The sequence below is a fragment of the Macrotis lagotis genome, chromosome 1 (assembly GCF_037893015.1).
Source record: "Macrotis lagotis isolate mMagLag1 chromosome 1, bilby.v1.9.chrom.fasta, whole genome shotgun sequence".
NCBI lineage: Eukaryota > Metazoa > Chordata > Mammalia > Peramelemorphia > Peramelidae > Macrotis > Macrotis lagotis.
The window spans coordinates 876,350,985-876,365,699 of record NC_133658.1 but is presented as its reverse complement, the minus strand read 5'-3'; the positions used below and the strand labels follow the sequence as shown (position 1 = coordinate 876,365,699).

The following is a 14,715-nucleotide window of genomic DNA, read 5'->3' as shown; positions in this document are numbered from 1 at the left end:
CAAGATTAAAAGGAAAATAGAAAGCTGGGAAACATTTTTACAGTCTATGTTTCAGATAAAGGCCTCATTTCTAAAATATATAGAGAATTGAGTGAAATTTATTAAGACTACAAGTCATTCCCCATTTGATAAATGGTCAAAGGACATTACAAGCAATTTTTAGATAAATTAAAGCTATAGTCATATTAAAAAGAATGCTCCAAGTCACTATTAGAGAAATGCAAATTAAAGTTCTCTGAGGTACCACCTCACCCCTATCAGATTGGCTAATATGACAGAAAAATGATAAACAATGGAAGGGATGTTGGAAAACCAGGACACTAATGCATTCTTGGTGGAATTGTGAACTGATTAAAATCATTCTGGAGAGCAATTTGGAACTATGCCCAAATGGTAATAAAAATGTGCATACCCTTTGATCCAGCAAAGCCACTACTAAGTCTATATCACAAAGTGATAAAAGAAAAAGGAAAAAAAGATCCATACATACAAGAATATTCATAGCAGTTCTTTTTGGGTTGGCAAAGAATTTAAAACTAAGGGGATGGGGGCAACTAGGTGGCACAGTGGATAGAGCACCGGCCCTGGAGTCAGGAGTACCTGAGTTCAAATCTGACCTCAGACACTTAATAATTACTTAGCCGTGTGGCCTTGGGCAAGCCACTTAACCCCATTGTCTAGCAAAAACCTAAAAAAAAAAAAAAAAAAAAAAAAAAAAAAAAAAACCTAAGGGGATGCCCATCAACTGGGGAATGGCTGAACAAGTTGTGGTATACAAATGTAATAAAAATTAAGGTGGATTTCAAAAATACCTGGAAAGACATGAACTGATGCTAAGTGAAGTGCGCAGAACCAGGAGAATATTGTTTACCTTAACAATATTGTGTGATGACCAAGTGTGACAGACTTAGCTCTTCTCAGTAGTAAAGTGATCAAAGACAATTCTAAAAGACCTGTGTTGGAAAATACTCATCCGTATTCAGAAAAAGAACTATGGAATATGAATGTAGATCACATATATTTTCACCCTTTTAATTTTTTTCTTTTTGCAAGGCAAATGGGGTTAAGTGGCTTGCCCAAGGCCACACAGCTAGGTAATTATTAAGTGTCTGAGGCCAGATTTGAACTCAGGTACTCCTGACTCCAGGGCCGGTGCTCTATCCACTGGGCCACCTAGCTGCCCCTCTTTTAAATTTTTTTTTGCTATTTTTTCTCATGGTTTTTCTTTTCTTGTTCTGATTCTTCTTTCAAAGTGTAACTATTATGGAAATATGTATAACATAATAGTATATGTATAACCTATATCAGATTACTTGCTATTGTAGGTTGTGAGGAAAGGAGAGAAGGGAGAAAATTTCACAAAAATGAATAATGAAAATTATCCTTACATGTAAGTGGAAAAAGAATTAAAAATAATCAAATTAAAAATCAATCCTGCAAGGCTGTCACACATTTAGACCAGTGGAAAGACCCTGGAAACTAGAGGGCTGTGTAACTGACCACTAAAGAGCAGGTGGTAGAATAGTTGGTTCAAATAGTCACAAAGGCCCTAAGAAGGTTTTAAGTCACCTTGGTCTGTTTACTAGAACTTACCAGAAAACCAATGGAGCCCAAAGACCTGGATCTGAGTTTTTCTATTAACTAGCTGAATAACCACAAACTTTCTACACCTATTTCCTCTTCTATTAAATGGGGTTAAAAATACCTATAAAAGGATAGCATAGCATAACAGAGGACCAGCCTTGAAAAGTCAGGAATACCTGACTTTGAGTCAGGTTCTGTAACCATATACAAAATTAAGTTATTTTTAATGGCCTAGACATTTTCTAAAACTGTAAGGTACAAAGACTTTCCACAATGGGTGTTGCCTTCACCAGTAAAAGCAGAGACCAATACCTGGAACCTCTTAAAAAAGAGGGGGGGAGAGGTGAAGAGAGAGAGACAGACAGAGACACCTTGGGCCCCAAGGAAGATATTTTCAGTGGCACTTTTCTATAATTGCAAAACATTGGAAACAATGGAAAGAACAATCACAAGTACATAACCAAAAAAGAAATCAAAAGGGAATGAATGATGCAAGATTATGTATAATAAGAATGGCTTAAAAGATAAGCTATGAGAAGATGCTCCCAAATCACACCTTCATGGAAGGGAAAGGTTCACAAGTGTTACACAATGAATGTGATTTTATATTTTTTCAAAGTATTGCTCAGTTGTACTGATTTTTTCCCCCTTTTTGTCTTGAAAAAATATTGTTATATGAGATGGCTCTCTGGAAATGAGAATGAAGAGAGATTATTAAAGATAGCTATGATGATGTAAAAAAACAACAGAAAAAAATTTTTAAATCTACTACTTCCCCCATAGACTTGTAGGCACTTCATAAACATTAATGTATTACAGAAATGAGAAGTCATATTTTTATTACCACTGAAAAGTAAAATTTTTATGGCAGATGTTAAGGCCCATCTATATCTATATCTATGAACTACATATAACAAAAAAAGAGGCAATAGCTCTGGGAAAGATTACACTCCTACTAAGCAGAAGGAAAGAAGTTTGGCCGCAGTCAGTTAATAGGTATGGGAATAAAGCTTCACAGCACTTTCTCACTAGAAGTCTCATTTATTCATTATCCTTTGGAATGTAGAATGTGTACATCAGGGTTATATTCAAACTCTTAAGATGTCAAGAGAAGTGAAAGGCATAAACCTTTCTTCCTTCCTTATTTGCTCATATCACCAGGAAAATTAAAAACTGTGGATGTAACTAGATCAGAACAGTTAGGGGTTAAATAAAAGGAAAGGGGAAAGGGAAGAAAGCAGAGGTTCAATGGACTATGGCTTTAATGACCAGGAAAAAAACCCTCTTTGGACAGAATCTGTTTAGCAAGTCAAAGCTTCTTAGACTTACTTGAGACTCTAGAACCATTTATTCAACTTTAGATAAAGAAAAAGCATTCCATTGATTTTTACTTACCAAATGCCACTACCATAATTCTTTACTTACATGAATGACCCTTTCTAACTCAACCCATCCACCAGATCCCTTCAGTAATTCTTGAACTAGTAAGGCAAGTCAACATACTAGGATGAATTAGAGGCAATAAAACAGTGTGGTTAGTCACATATACAATAACCTCACTCAATAGGGGAAGTAGTTAAACCTTTATTGTTGAGAAGTCTCCTTTTGTTTGGCTTGAAGTTTGTCAAGTAAATCAATTATAATGTAAGGGCAATTAGGGCTGCTGGCTCATCATTGAACCATTCAAAAGGAACCTTGGATTTGTAGGTGTGAAACATTATCTGTTCATCCACAGGTCCATTTCTTGGTTCAAGCTCCAGACTTAAATCAATCTTCCCAACATTAGACCCCCATTTCCAAATAGGGCATTTCAATCTGGATGTCTCACAGCAACCCTAAACTCAACAGGTTAACATTTCCTGCTAAATCTGATTTCTCCTGAATATTTCTCCCTATAAGTACCATCATTCACTCATTTTTTCCAACCAAGAAACCTGGGGGGGGGGGGGGGGGGGGCAGTGTCCTCCCTTTTCCTTAAAACACCTGATACATGCAATCCGAATATAGTAAGTCTTTAATAAATGTTTACCTGACTGTAAAGGATGAAAGTCCTAGCAATTCCTCTAATCATAACTTAAGTGTTAGTAAGTATTAGTAATATTGATGTTAGAAAGCATTGGTCCAGTAAAAAGGATGCTTCTTACTTGGATAGGTCAAATTCAATCTCAATTAACAGGCCTGGAATCCTAGTGGCTTGAATTCAGAGTCTTTTATAAAGGTAACTAAGCCTGACAGTAAGATAAGATTGCTTTAACTCAGACCAATTAGTACCTTGAATAAAAGGTATTCATTTTCCCATGGTAATTCTAATGGAATTTGAAGATAGCTCTCCCAAATGGTTTAGCAGTCTTTTCATAGCCTGTGAAATTATAATCTGTATCTTCAATATCACATTTTGCACACAATCAAAATTTTAAAAACTGTTCATCTTTTGCTTCCTCAAAAATCAAGTCTTGGGGGCAGCTAGGTGGCACAGTGGATAAAGCAGCAGTGGATAAAGCACTGGCCCTGGAGTCAGGAGTACCTGGGTTCAAATCCGGTCTCAGACACTTAATTACCTAGCTGTGTGGTCTTGGGCAAGCCATTTAACTCTATTTGCCTTGCAAAAAAAAAAAACCCTAAAAAAAAAATTCCTTGAGGAAATTTAAAAAAAAAATCAAGTCTTGGCTTGATACTTCCTTCAACCAGCAAGAAAGTACAGAGCCTTTATTTTTCCAAGAGGTGGCTAACATTCTTCTCCTCTATTTGGGTTGAAAACCCGGTCAGTCATCCAGCCAGGACCCATGACGTCCTTACAGCATGTATTTTTAATCCTATACGAAAATAAAACAATCAGCATTTTCCTGACTCTCTGAGCAAACAAAGGTTTCTGGAAGAGGAAGGCACAGTCCAATGAATGTGAGGACTAATGGGATTGACATAGCAAGTTTCACATACTGCATTTTCAATGACTAGCAGCCATCCATCAACAGAGTTAAAAAAAGGAAGAAAGTCATTTTAAACAGCTCTGTTTAACAATTTGAACATAATAGAATGAAGAGCCAGATAACCACCACTAATAAGCTTAACTATTTATAGGAAATAAATATTAACAGTGTTATGTTTCTTAAAAAAAAAATCTAAACAGGGGGCAGCTGGGTGGCGTAGTGGATAGAGCACCGGCCCTGGAGTCAGGAGTACTTGAATTCAAATATGGCCTCAGACACTCAATAATTAGCTGTGTGGCCTTGGGCAAGCCACTTAACCCCATTGCCTTGCTCCCCCCCAAAAAAAATCTAAATATCTTGTTTGTAGGAGGGAAAAGGACTGCAAAATTTAAATAGATCTTAACAATCTCAGTACAAAAACTATCATGTATTTGATATCAAAAAATGTGAAAGTTCAAATTCACTCAACTAAATAGAACATTTTTTCCTTTCATATTCTATTCCAAGACCAGACCTCTGGCACATGTTATAAAGAATTTCCACAAGATAATACAATATGGGTGTATAATTTAGCATGGTATAATGGAAAAAATGATGGCTTGGTGTTGCAGTCAGAGGACCTGGGTTTAAATACTATCGGATTACTTTGGGCAAATCATTTAACTTCCTTAGAACTCTTTCCTCTTTTATACTGAAAGTTAGACAAATGACACTTTGAAGTATGAACCATCTAGGGCAGAATCAATATAACTTACTAAGCAACAATTTCCAAGAATAAACGAGAAAGGCAAAGAAAAAGTTCTAACTACTCAGTGTATCTTTTCTATTCTTTTCTTTGTAAAGCAAACCCACATCTTGCTTTCAATAGGTTCTTTTCAGAGTAACCCTGGCTTCTTCAAACATCATAACTACAAAAGGCAATCTTCAACAATTCTCCCTCCAGAATGTATCCAAAGATTTATGTGATTACTCACACTGCAAAACTTATTAATATTGTAATTACTTCATACATGTCTAATGCCTTTACACTTAACTAAATCATCTTCTACTCTGGTATTCTATATGGTATTTATTATATATTTAGTATATAATTACATTTACTAAATTACATAAACATGACTTTTGACACTCAAGATGTTAAATCCTTTCTCTTTTCCTCACTGACTGTATAGAAATGTTCTCAGGCATTCATCTTTTCACTCCAAATATGAAGCTCTCATGAGTCTTGCACCCAGGCAGACATTTATAATAAATATGGAATGACACAAAGAAAAGGCAGGGTTAATTATTCAGTGTGGTCCTGTTGCTTACTGCAAGTCCAAGCCTTGGTGAATGAATAAACAAGTATGCAAAAATTGAATCCTCTCCTTTCTTTCAAAGCAGGAAAGGCTGTAGAATTTATAGGTCTCTGAGCTAATCTAGGCAGCCTTTATTTAAGGACATCATGAATTGTGCAACTCACAAAAAAAGCAATTAAAAAAACAGTCTTTCCAAAATGACAGAAGGGTCCCTCTAAGTCAAAGGACCCTAAAGTTTCTTTTCTGAACAATGACATGAAATTGCTGGGTGGATGTAGTTGCTAATCACCCATTCTTTCACACATTACAAAGACTACTCACTGTAACAAGGAGTGGGAAATGAGCCGAATAAAAGATAATTTATGGCAGCTCCTCTCAGTCAGCATCAGAAAAGAGAACAGCAGGGCTATGTGCCATAGAAAAACAAAACAAATGCCATTTGAGATGAAACTAATCTGAATTTTGTCTTTGGTAATAGTATTCATTTACAGAGGTTATCAATGTCATCTAAATATTGCTAGTTTTTCTTAAACTGGTAAAGAGTTGTTAATCCTGACTTTTATCAAAGCATTCTTGTAAATCAGTTTTCAGTACCAATTAGGGGATAAGGCTGCACTATGACAAGAGTACACAGCACTAGGATCCAAAAGATTAAGTTACTGAAGTCTCTGTACTCATTCCCCTTTTTTTTTAATTAGGAATGACAGAAGGAACTAATTTAGGATCTAATTTAGGAACTAATCTAAAAATCATTTCTAAAGGTTCTTCCATTCGTGATATTCCATAAGTCTCCAAGTTTTATAAACTGACTTCCTGTTATATGAAGTAACTTCTTATTTGACCTCAGACTATTTTCTGAAGCTTCACGGGCAGACTTTCAGTTCTAGAACTTTGCAAACAAGTTCATGTTCAATCTTTTTTGCACAGTTCCCCATTTGTCTCCATCCAATGCTAAAGTGCTATTTGTTTTAGTCTTTTTTCCCTAAGGAAATTCCCCCAATTCCTTGATCATTGTAGCTGCCTTCCTTTAAGGCAAAGCTTATCAACCTGAGGTCTGTGAATTTGACTTTTAAAAAACATTCTGGAAACCATATATCAACACAGTGGAGGTCCTTTGTAGTTCTATGCATTTTATTTTATAAATTTAAAAACACAATTCTGAGAAGAGTCCTAGGCATCACCAGCCTACCAAAATGATGTGTATTACCAAAAAGATTACAAATCCCTATCCTAAATCTTGACCTTCTCCAGCTCCAAATCAGTCTGTAGGGACCTGACAGTCATGGAAGAGTTGATACAACAGGACTTTGTATATTTAAAGTAACAGCTAGCATTCATATAGGACTTTCAAGTTTGCAAAACACTTTAAAAATATTTTCTCAACTTTTCTTCACAACCACACTGTGAAGCAGATGTTATTATTGTGTCTATTTTACAGATAAGGCAACTAACACTAAGAGAATTAAATGACTTGGCCAAGATCACACAGTTAGGAAACATTTGGAAGAGACCTGAAATGATATTTGTCTTTCATTTTCCAAGAAGACCATGACATCAGGGAGGTGATGTCATGACAAACATGTGAAATGGATTTGAGTGAGGGGGTGCTGGGCTAGGTCAACAGCCTCAATTTCTCTTACAGAGCTGTCTAGGTCCAGTGACCAGAGGAGGAATCAGGATGACTGGAGATGGCCCTGATTGTGAGGCTGACTTGCCCAAGGTCACACAGCTAGTAAGAGTCAAGTGTCTGTGGCCAAATCTGAACTGGTGCCCTCCTGACTCCAATCCAGTGCTCTATTTACTGCACCACCTAACTGCCTATGAAATCAATAAAGTCAATACGAAGAAGCAACAAAACTCTGGTTGCACATAAATGTCAACATTAGACTCAAAATACTAAAATTAAAGAATATTCTTCTTTCCTTTAGTCATCAAAAAACAAATTTTTGTAAACTTTTTTTTTCTTTTGAGGGGAGTGGGGGGAGTTTTCTTGGATCTGTTGCATCCAAATAAAATTTACTAGTAAACTGCTATTTTTAAACAATGTATTTAACCATAGCTAACTCTCTGGGCCTTAATCAATAAAATGGGGGGGGGGGCAGGGAAGGGGAAAATTGGTCTAAGATTTCTAAGGGTTCTCCCTGGTTTAAAATGGTTTCAATACTCATTTACAATCAAGCTCACAGGCTCCATTTAGACCTGTTTGCAACCCAAGTTCTAGATATCTCCTTGACATTTCTCTCCATGCCATTTATGAACCAGACTATTTCATTATATATTCCATCTTCCAAAACACAAATAAAAATTTTAAATGGTATTGGTTCCAGCAGGACTCCCTGGATGATTGTAGAGTTAACCTGTCTCCATCTAAAGAAATACCTGTCTCTATGATTATTTCCCAGTTGATTGATTATGCTGTGTTTTACTAACTGTAGAAAAATTTATTTCCCTTTAACTCTAGAAAGTTATTGTTGTGTGTGTGTGTGTGTTTAGGTTTTTGCAAGGCAATGGGGTTAAGTGGCTTGCCCAAGGCCACACAGCAAGGTAATTCTTAAGTGTCTGAGGCCAAATTTGCACTCAGGTACTCTAGATTCCAGGGCTGGTGCTCTACCCACTGCGCCACCTAGCCACCCCTAATGTTTTTCTAAAGAAATCTTTGGTCCGAAATCTTTTCAAAGACATTCTAAAGAGTCTAAACTTCACTGATTCCTCTTTTTATTTACCATTTCCTAGAACTCTGAAAGGTTAATACAGCACTTATTTTACAAAAAATTGTTACCTTTGCCTCAAAAGATTATGCTTAAGCAATGACTGTTTCTATTTTTTTTTAGTTTTTTTTTTTTAAGGCAAACGGGGTTAAGTGGCTTGCCCAAGGCCACACAGCTAGGAAATTATTAAGTATCTGAGACTGGATTTGAACCCAGGTACTTCTGACTCCAGGGCCAGTGCTTTATCCACTACGCCACCTAGCCGCCCCTATTTTTTTTTTAATTATAGGTTCTAATAACTCACCAAATATGAAAGAGATCCACTCATGTACAGTTCCTGGGATCCTCTGAAGCTCTTCTCTTGGAAAAGAGGCACACTTATCAATCCCTCTGACACAGTGGTCATTTGTATAATTTATGTTAAGTCTCCTAATTTTCCCTTTTAGGTCTTCCAATTCCATTCAAGTCCTATTGGAATGCCTGCCTAAGGTCTGGAGGGGATTATGGACTCTCAAAGATAAGGCCAGTGAAAGGCAGATCCTATCACACTGGAGAGATGAGCACCACAAGGGAAATCCACCTGCAACCTAGGGGTCATCTTAGCTAACTGAGAAGCGGCTAATCACCAGAAAGCAGCCACTTACTTCTCCTCAGCCACAAGGATGTGTGAAGAGTTTATTAAGCTGTAGCAAGATTGTGAAATGTATTGGTAGAAGAGGGACCCACAATAATGAAATGATAACTCCTAAAGAATAATTCCTTCAAAAATCTGAAATGGAGGTCAATTTGTTGTGGTTTATTTAATTTTATCATGTCTAAAAGGGGCAGCTAGGTGGTACAGTAGATAAAGCACTGGCCTTGGAGTCAGGGGGACACAAGTTTCAATCCACCCTCAAACACTTGCCACACAGGTAGTAACCTGTGTGATCTTGGGCAAGTCACTTAACCCTCCATTCAGGGCCATCTCCAATTATCCTGGTTCATATCTGGCCACTGGATCTAGAAAGCTCTGAAAGAGAAAGTGAGGTTGGTGACCTAATAGAACACCCTGCACTCCAATCCAATTCATGTGCTTGTAATGGCATCACCTCCCTGATGTCATTGTCTTCTTCAAGAATAAAGGATAAACGTCATCGTCATCATCATCATCATCATCATCATCTCAGGTCATCTAGGGTTCTCTAACTGAATTGCCATATTTGCTTTCCCTACAAGTATCTTATTTACCAGTTTGGGGGATCCCTTGGAAAGCATTCTTCATGTCTGCTGATATGAAGCTGCTGATCAGCTGCCCTGGACGCTAAAAAGGGAAATAATACCAGGAGGGAATCAGGTCACATGGGATCAGATTAAAACCCAGACTTTTGGAAGATGAGGACATTTGGGGCATTTCACCCCTGCCAGTCTCACCTTCCTCATTTGTAAATTTATATGAGATACAAGTACTATTTGCTTCACAGGATCACTGAAAGGAAATTACTTTGTAAACCTTGGATACAACAGAGCCATGAGGTGAGTTATTTCTGCTCTCATTCTATCAGTATAGTAAGAGACCAACAGTCTAACTAAATTTTCCAACTAAAATTTTCCAAAATATTCATGTCTATCTTTTTCTAACTTTTGTCATCTTACTGTTTAGGAAAAAAACTAAAAGTATACTGTCAATTATGAAAAATATTGGCAACAGCCTATTATATCTCTTCTTTTCCCCTCTCCCAAAAATAAAACTGACTCTTATTATGACAGGTAATTCAGAGGGGCATGTCTGCACCCACTTCCTCTACTAGTAAACTGGCCTTGAAGTCAGGACATCTGGGATCAAATACAATTTCACCTATATTTCACATAAATGACAGTGAGCAAGGTTGGATTTAACAGCTTTGAGAGTCTGTTCCATCTCTAAAGCTACTCTCAATTAAATTCAATCTATCTCCTTTCTAACCAATATACACTACAGTCTGAAGCACTGATAAACCAGACCATCTCTAGAGGAGTATATCCAAGTAACTAAGGGTCCTGGCAGCCAAGTCACAAGACAGCAGCTGAAAAAACTACAGTTCTTCAGGCTGAAGACTGACAGGGAACATGCCAAGTTGTCTTGATGCTTCTGAAGCACCGTTATATGAAAGGGAGAAAAAAATCTGCTTGTCTCATGGGGTAGAACAAAGGGGAAGCTGCTGAGAGGCAAATTTCAGTCTGATATGAGAGAAAATGCCCCATTTTGTCCAAAAGTAAAAGACTACTTTTGGAGTTGGTAAGTACCAAAATACTGAAGATTTTCTAGAAAAAAACTGAAAGTTCACCACTAGCCCAGAATACTACAAAGGTTATTTCTGCTCAAATATAAGTTGGATTAAAGGATCCTCAGAAGTCCTTCCTAGTTCTAAGATTATTTAAGGCCCATATGCTGTTTATTTAACTGCTCTCTTCACCCAGTCCTTCTGTCCCACTCAATATTTAACACGCTTCCTCCCCAAGGACCAGCAAATTTCTGTCCCATACCTCAGAAGGTTTCAAAAGCAGGGGAAGGGGAGGGTAAGCAAGGGAAGGCTACTCAAGGAAAAGGGAGGATGAGAAGTTTTACAATGGAACCACAGAAGAAAGAATAAAAAAAATTCCTAGCCTTATAAAGCTACATGTTTCTTCATGGGTCATCTGGTATAATTTTGAAGATGACCCATGAAGAAACACCATGAAGCTTTATAAGGCTAGGAGTTTTTGCTAAATGTTTCTGGGTTCTAGATTCATTTAATAAATCATGTCTAAAAGGGTATGAAACATTTAGGATTTTGGAAGGCTCATATCCTAAAATACACTAAGAGTTTATTTACATATTTAAGACAAAACTCTGTTCCCAAGAGAATTAATAACCAACAGGGCTAAAAGCAGAATGGGACAGAGAAGAGAATATGGAATACTTGACTCCATTTCTTAGAGCAACATAACCTGATTTTTCAATTTTGTTTCCTAAGTATGGATAATAAGAATAACTAAATCTAATTCTTCTTATCAATGTCTATGAATAACCTATGATTTGCTTAAAAGATGAAAAGAGTAGCCTTACTTGCTAATGACCAGAAAATCAATTAATTGATCAAAAAGGTTTTATTGAGCGCTTACAATGTCCCTACCACAGTGCTAGGAAAAACAGGTATACATCTTTTGGATTCTTTGTCTTATGTGATTCCACAAAAAATTGACTAATTCTTTACTTCAGAATCTAAGCTTGCTCCCTCCTCTGCCAAGAAATTCAAGACTTAAATATTTTTTCAAAACAGTAACTTAGTTCCATATGCCTTCAAGAAAAAATATCATCTGTATACAAAAATGTATATATAAAATTCTCATATATACTAAATAAAATACTAAAGATTTATTAGCTTTAACTACAATAATTTCATTCAAAATTTAATAAATATAATACACAAAATGACTTCTTTCCCCCAAAGTATATTATAGCACTGAAGCTCTAAAAATGAAGACTATAGTTCTCACTCATAAAAATACCAGAATCCATATGGGTACTCACAGATGCTTAGGAAATGGTAAAGATTTAAATCAAGTTTTCTCCACTACACTCTTCTTCTAGCAGAGTTCACAAATGTTACCTTATACAATTTGAGGCTTCCTAATACTTCTATGTTCCTGTCTAGTCTGTTCTACAACTCTTGACAAAGTTCTATAAGTAGACCACAGAGTTCTGAGGATCACTAACTAATCAGCTCTGGTTCATATGAAGTTCTGATTAGGGATCATTCCTTATTTATAGATTATCTAGTTCAAGTTTACTTTTAACTACTTTTAAATTTCACTTATACTCTTCTCTTTGTATAGTCAAAACCTTAATGTTGATTCAGTTCTATTCAGCAGTTGCTTCTAAACATACCTTAGTGACTGTATTAAACTTTGTTTACATAAAAAAGCCTCAAAAATATCCTCAAATATGTTCTTTGTATTTTGTCAATGTTTATAATGGGAAAGGTTTTAAAATCTTAAACAACTAAACCTATAAGCTCTTCAGCAGAAAAGTACTAGGGGAGTCCATGAAACAAATGGAGCATGTCACTGAAGTAAAGCAAAAGAAGGGAAAGTCAGGCACATGGTCTTTTTTCACTCAACAAAAACAGAAAGTTCTCGTTTCATGTGCTCCTTACTATAAACAAAACCTGTAAACTGAGGCAGCCTCTGGAACAACATTAAATTCTAGAAAAGGAAGCACTATTCTCTTATTTTTTTTAGTTAAGGACTTACTATGTGAGAACCGTTGAGTGATGGGGGTTCCAGGATAGGGATAGGTTCGACTCTCCCACTGAATGTTTCCCTCCTGGACAGCTTTAATAAAGCCATGATAACACTGGTGGGCCACACCTGTAGACAAATGAAGGGAAATACTTCAGTGGATATATAACATGACTTAAATTCAAAGATACATAATAGAATTTTAACATGATTAAGACTATTAATCATTTAGCTGAACTTCCTTCCTTGTTTCTACATCTAAGAAATTGAACTCAAAAAAACTTGAGCAATTTCCCAAGTTCAAAGTTAGTTAAAATGAAAGATAGGACTAAGTCAAAAATATCCTGACCCTCCTCATCATTAGGACTGAGAAATGAAAATAAATAAAAAAGACTGAGAAGTGATAGAATTGTGAGGAAACACAAATTACCTTTTTAAGAAGTCCACATTTTCCATCGCTACTAAGGATGAATCTAGAGAAAATGTGTGTAAACTAGATTTGTCAGTGGTAAAAATGTAAACCCTAGACTTTAAGACAGCAAATTTCAAAATGTTCAGTGAAAAGTAGGAGCCCTAGTCTAAATCTAAAAGAGAAGATGGCTCAAAAGGGATAGAATTTCAAAAACAAATGCCTGAATTCTCAGATGAAGAGATCAGGGCTATCTATAGTGATATGAAAAATTGCTCTACATCATTGATTCAAGAAATGCAAATTAAAATATCTCTGAGGTACCACCTCACACCTCTCAGACTGGCCAATATGACCAGAAAGGACAATGATCAATGTTGGAGGGGATGTGGGAAATCTGGGACACTAATACTTTGTTAGTGGAACTGTGAACTCATCCAACCTATCTGGAGAGCAATTTGGAATTATACCCAAAGGGCAATAAAACTGTGCATACCCTTTGATCTAGCAATACCACTAGAGATCATGAAAAGAGGCAAAAATCCCAGATATACAAAAATATTCATAGCAGCTCTTTCTGTAGTAGCAAAGGATTGTTGGAATGCCCATCAACTGAGGAATGGCTGAGCAAATTGTGGTATATGTATGTTATGGATCACTACTGTTCTATAAGAAATCATGAGGAAGGGCAGCTAGGTGGTACGGTGGATAGAGCACCAGCCCTGGAGTCAGAAGGACCTGAGTTCAAATCCGACCACAGATGCTTAATAATTATCTAGCTGAGTGACTTTGGGCAAATCAATTTACCCCAATGCCTTGCAAAAACAAAAAAGAAAAAAAATCATGACAGATGGGACTTCAGAAAAGCCTGGAAAGACTTGCAAGAGCTGATGCTGAGTGGAATGAGCAGAACCAGAAGAACACTATACACCATGACAGCAACATGGGGGTGATGACCAATCATGATGAACTCACTCATTTCAGCAGTACAATAATCAAAGACAATTCTGAAAAATTGGTGATGGGAAAATACCATCCATATCCAGAGAAGGAACTGTGGAGTTTAAATGAAAACCAAATATTTTTATCTTCAATTTTTTTAAAGTTGATTTATGTATGTCTTTTTTTTTGTTTTCTTTCTTCCATTTGGATTTGATTCTTTCTCACAACATGATCAATATGGTTCTTTGTCTAGCATTGTTATAAATGTAGAGTCTATATCAGATTGCCTTCTGTCAGGGGGAGGGGAAAGGGAAGGGACGGAGGGAGAAAAATGCAAAACTCAAAATCTTGAAAAAATAAAATGACTGGTAAAAACTACTGTTGCATGTAGTTGGAAAAACAAAAAAATAAAATATTAAAAAAAAAGCCTGATATTCATGGCATATCTTAGGAACTAGGACTTCTCAGGTTTTTTCTAACTCTGAAATTCTTTAACTCTCTATATATACCAGAAGGAGACTACATCAGAAACTGTGACACCCTACTAAACTCAAAAGAACAAGAAGCTAGCTGACCTGGATCTTGACTTAAGATGATGAGAATCTCAA

The 14,715-nt window shown here is 36.4% G+C and overlaps 1 protein-coding gene across 3 annotated transcripts in view; it reads right to left on the bottom strand.

Moving 5' to 3' along the window:
* FBXO42 (F-box protein 42) overlaps positions 1–14,715 on the bottom strand; it is a 103,803-nt gene that overhangs the window by 44,359 nt on the left and 44,729 nt on the right. For all 3 annotated transcript variants that reach the window (XM_074218337.1, XM_074218338.1, XM_074218336.1), the window contains one exon: positions 12,769–12,885. In XM_074218337.1, the coding sequence (XP_074074438.1) occupies positions 12,769–12,885 (117 nt within the window). The remainder of the gene's footprint in view (positions 1–12,768; positions 12,886–14,715) is intronic.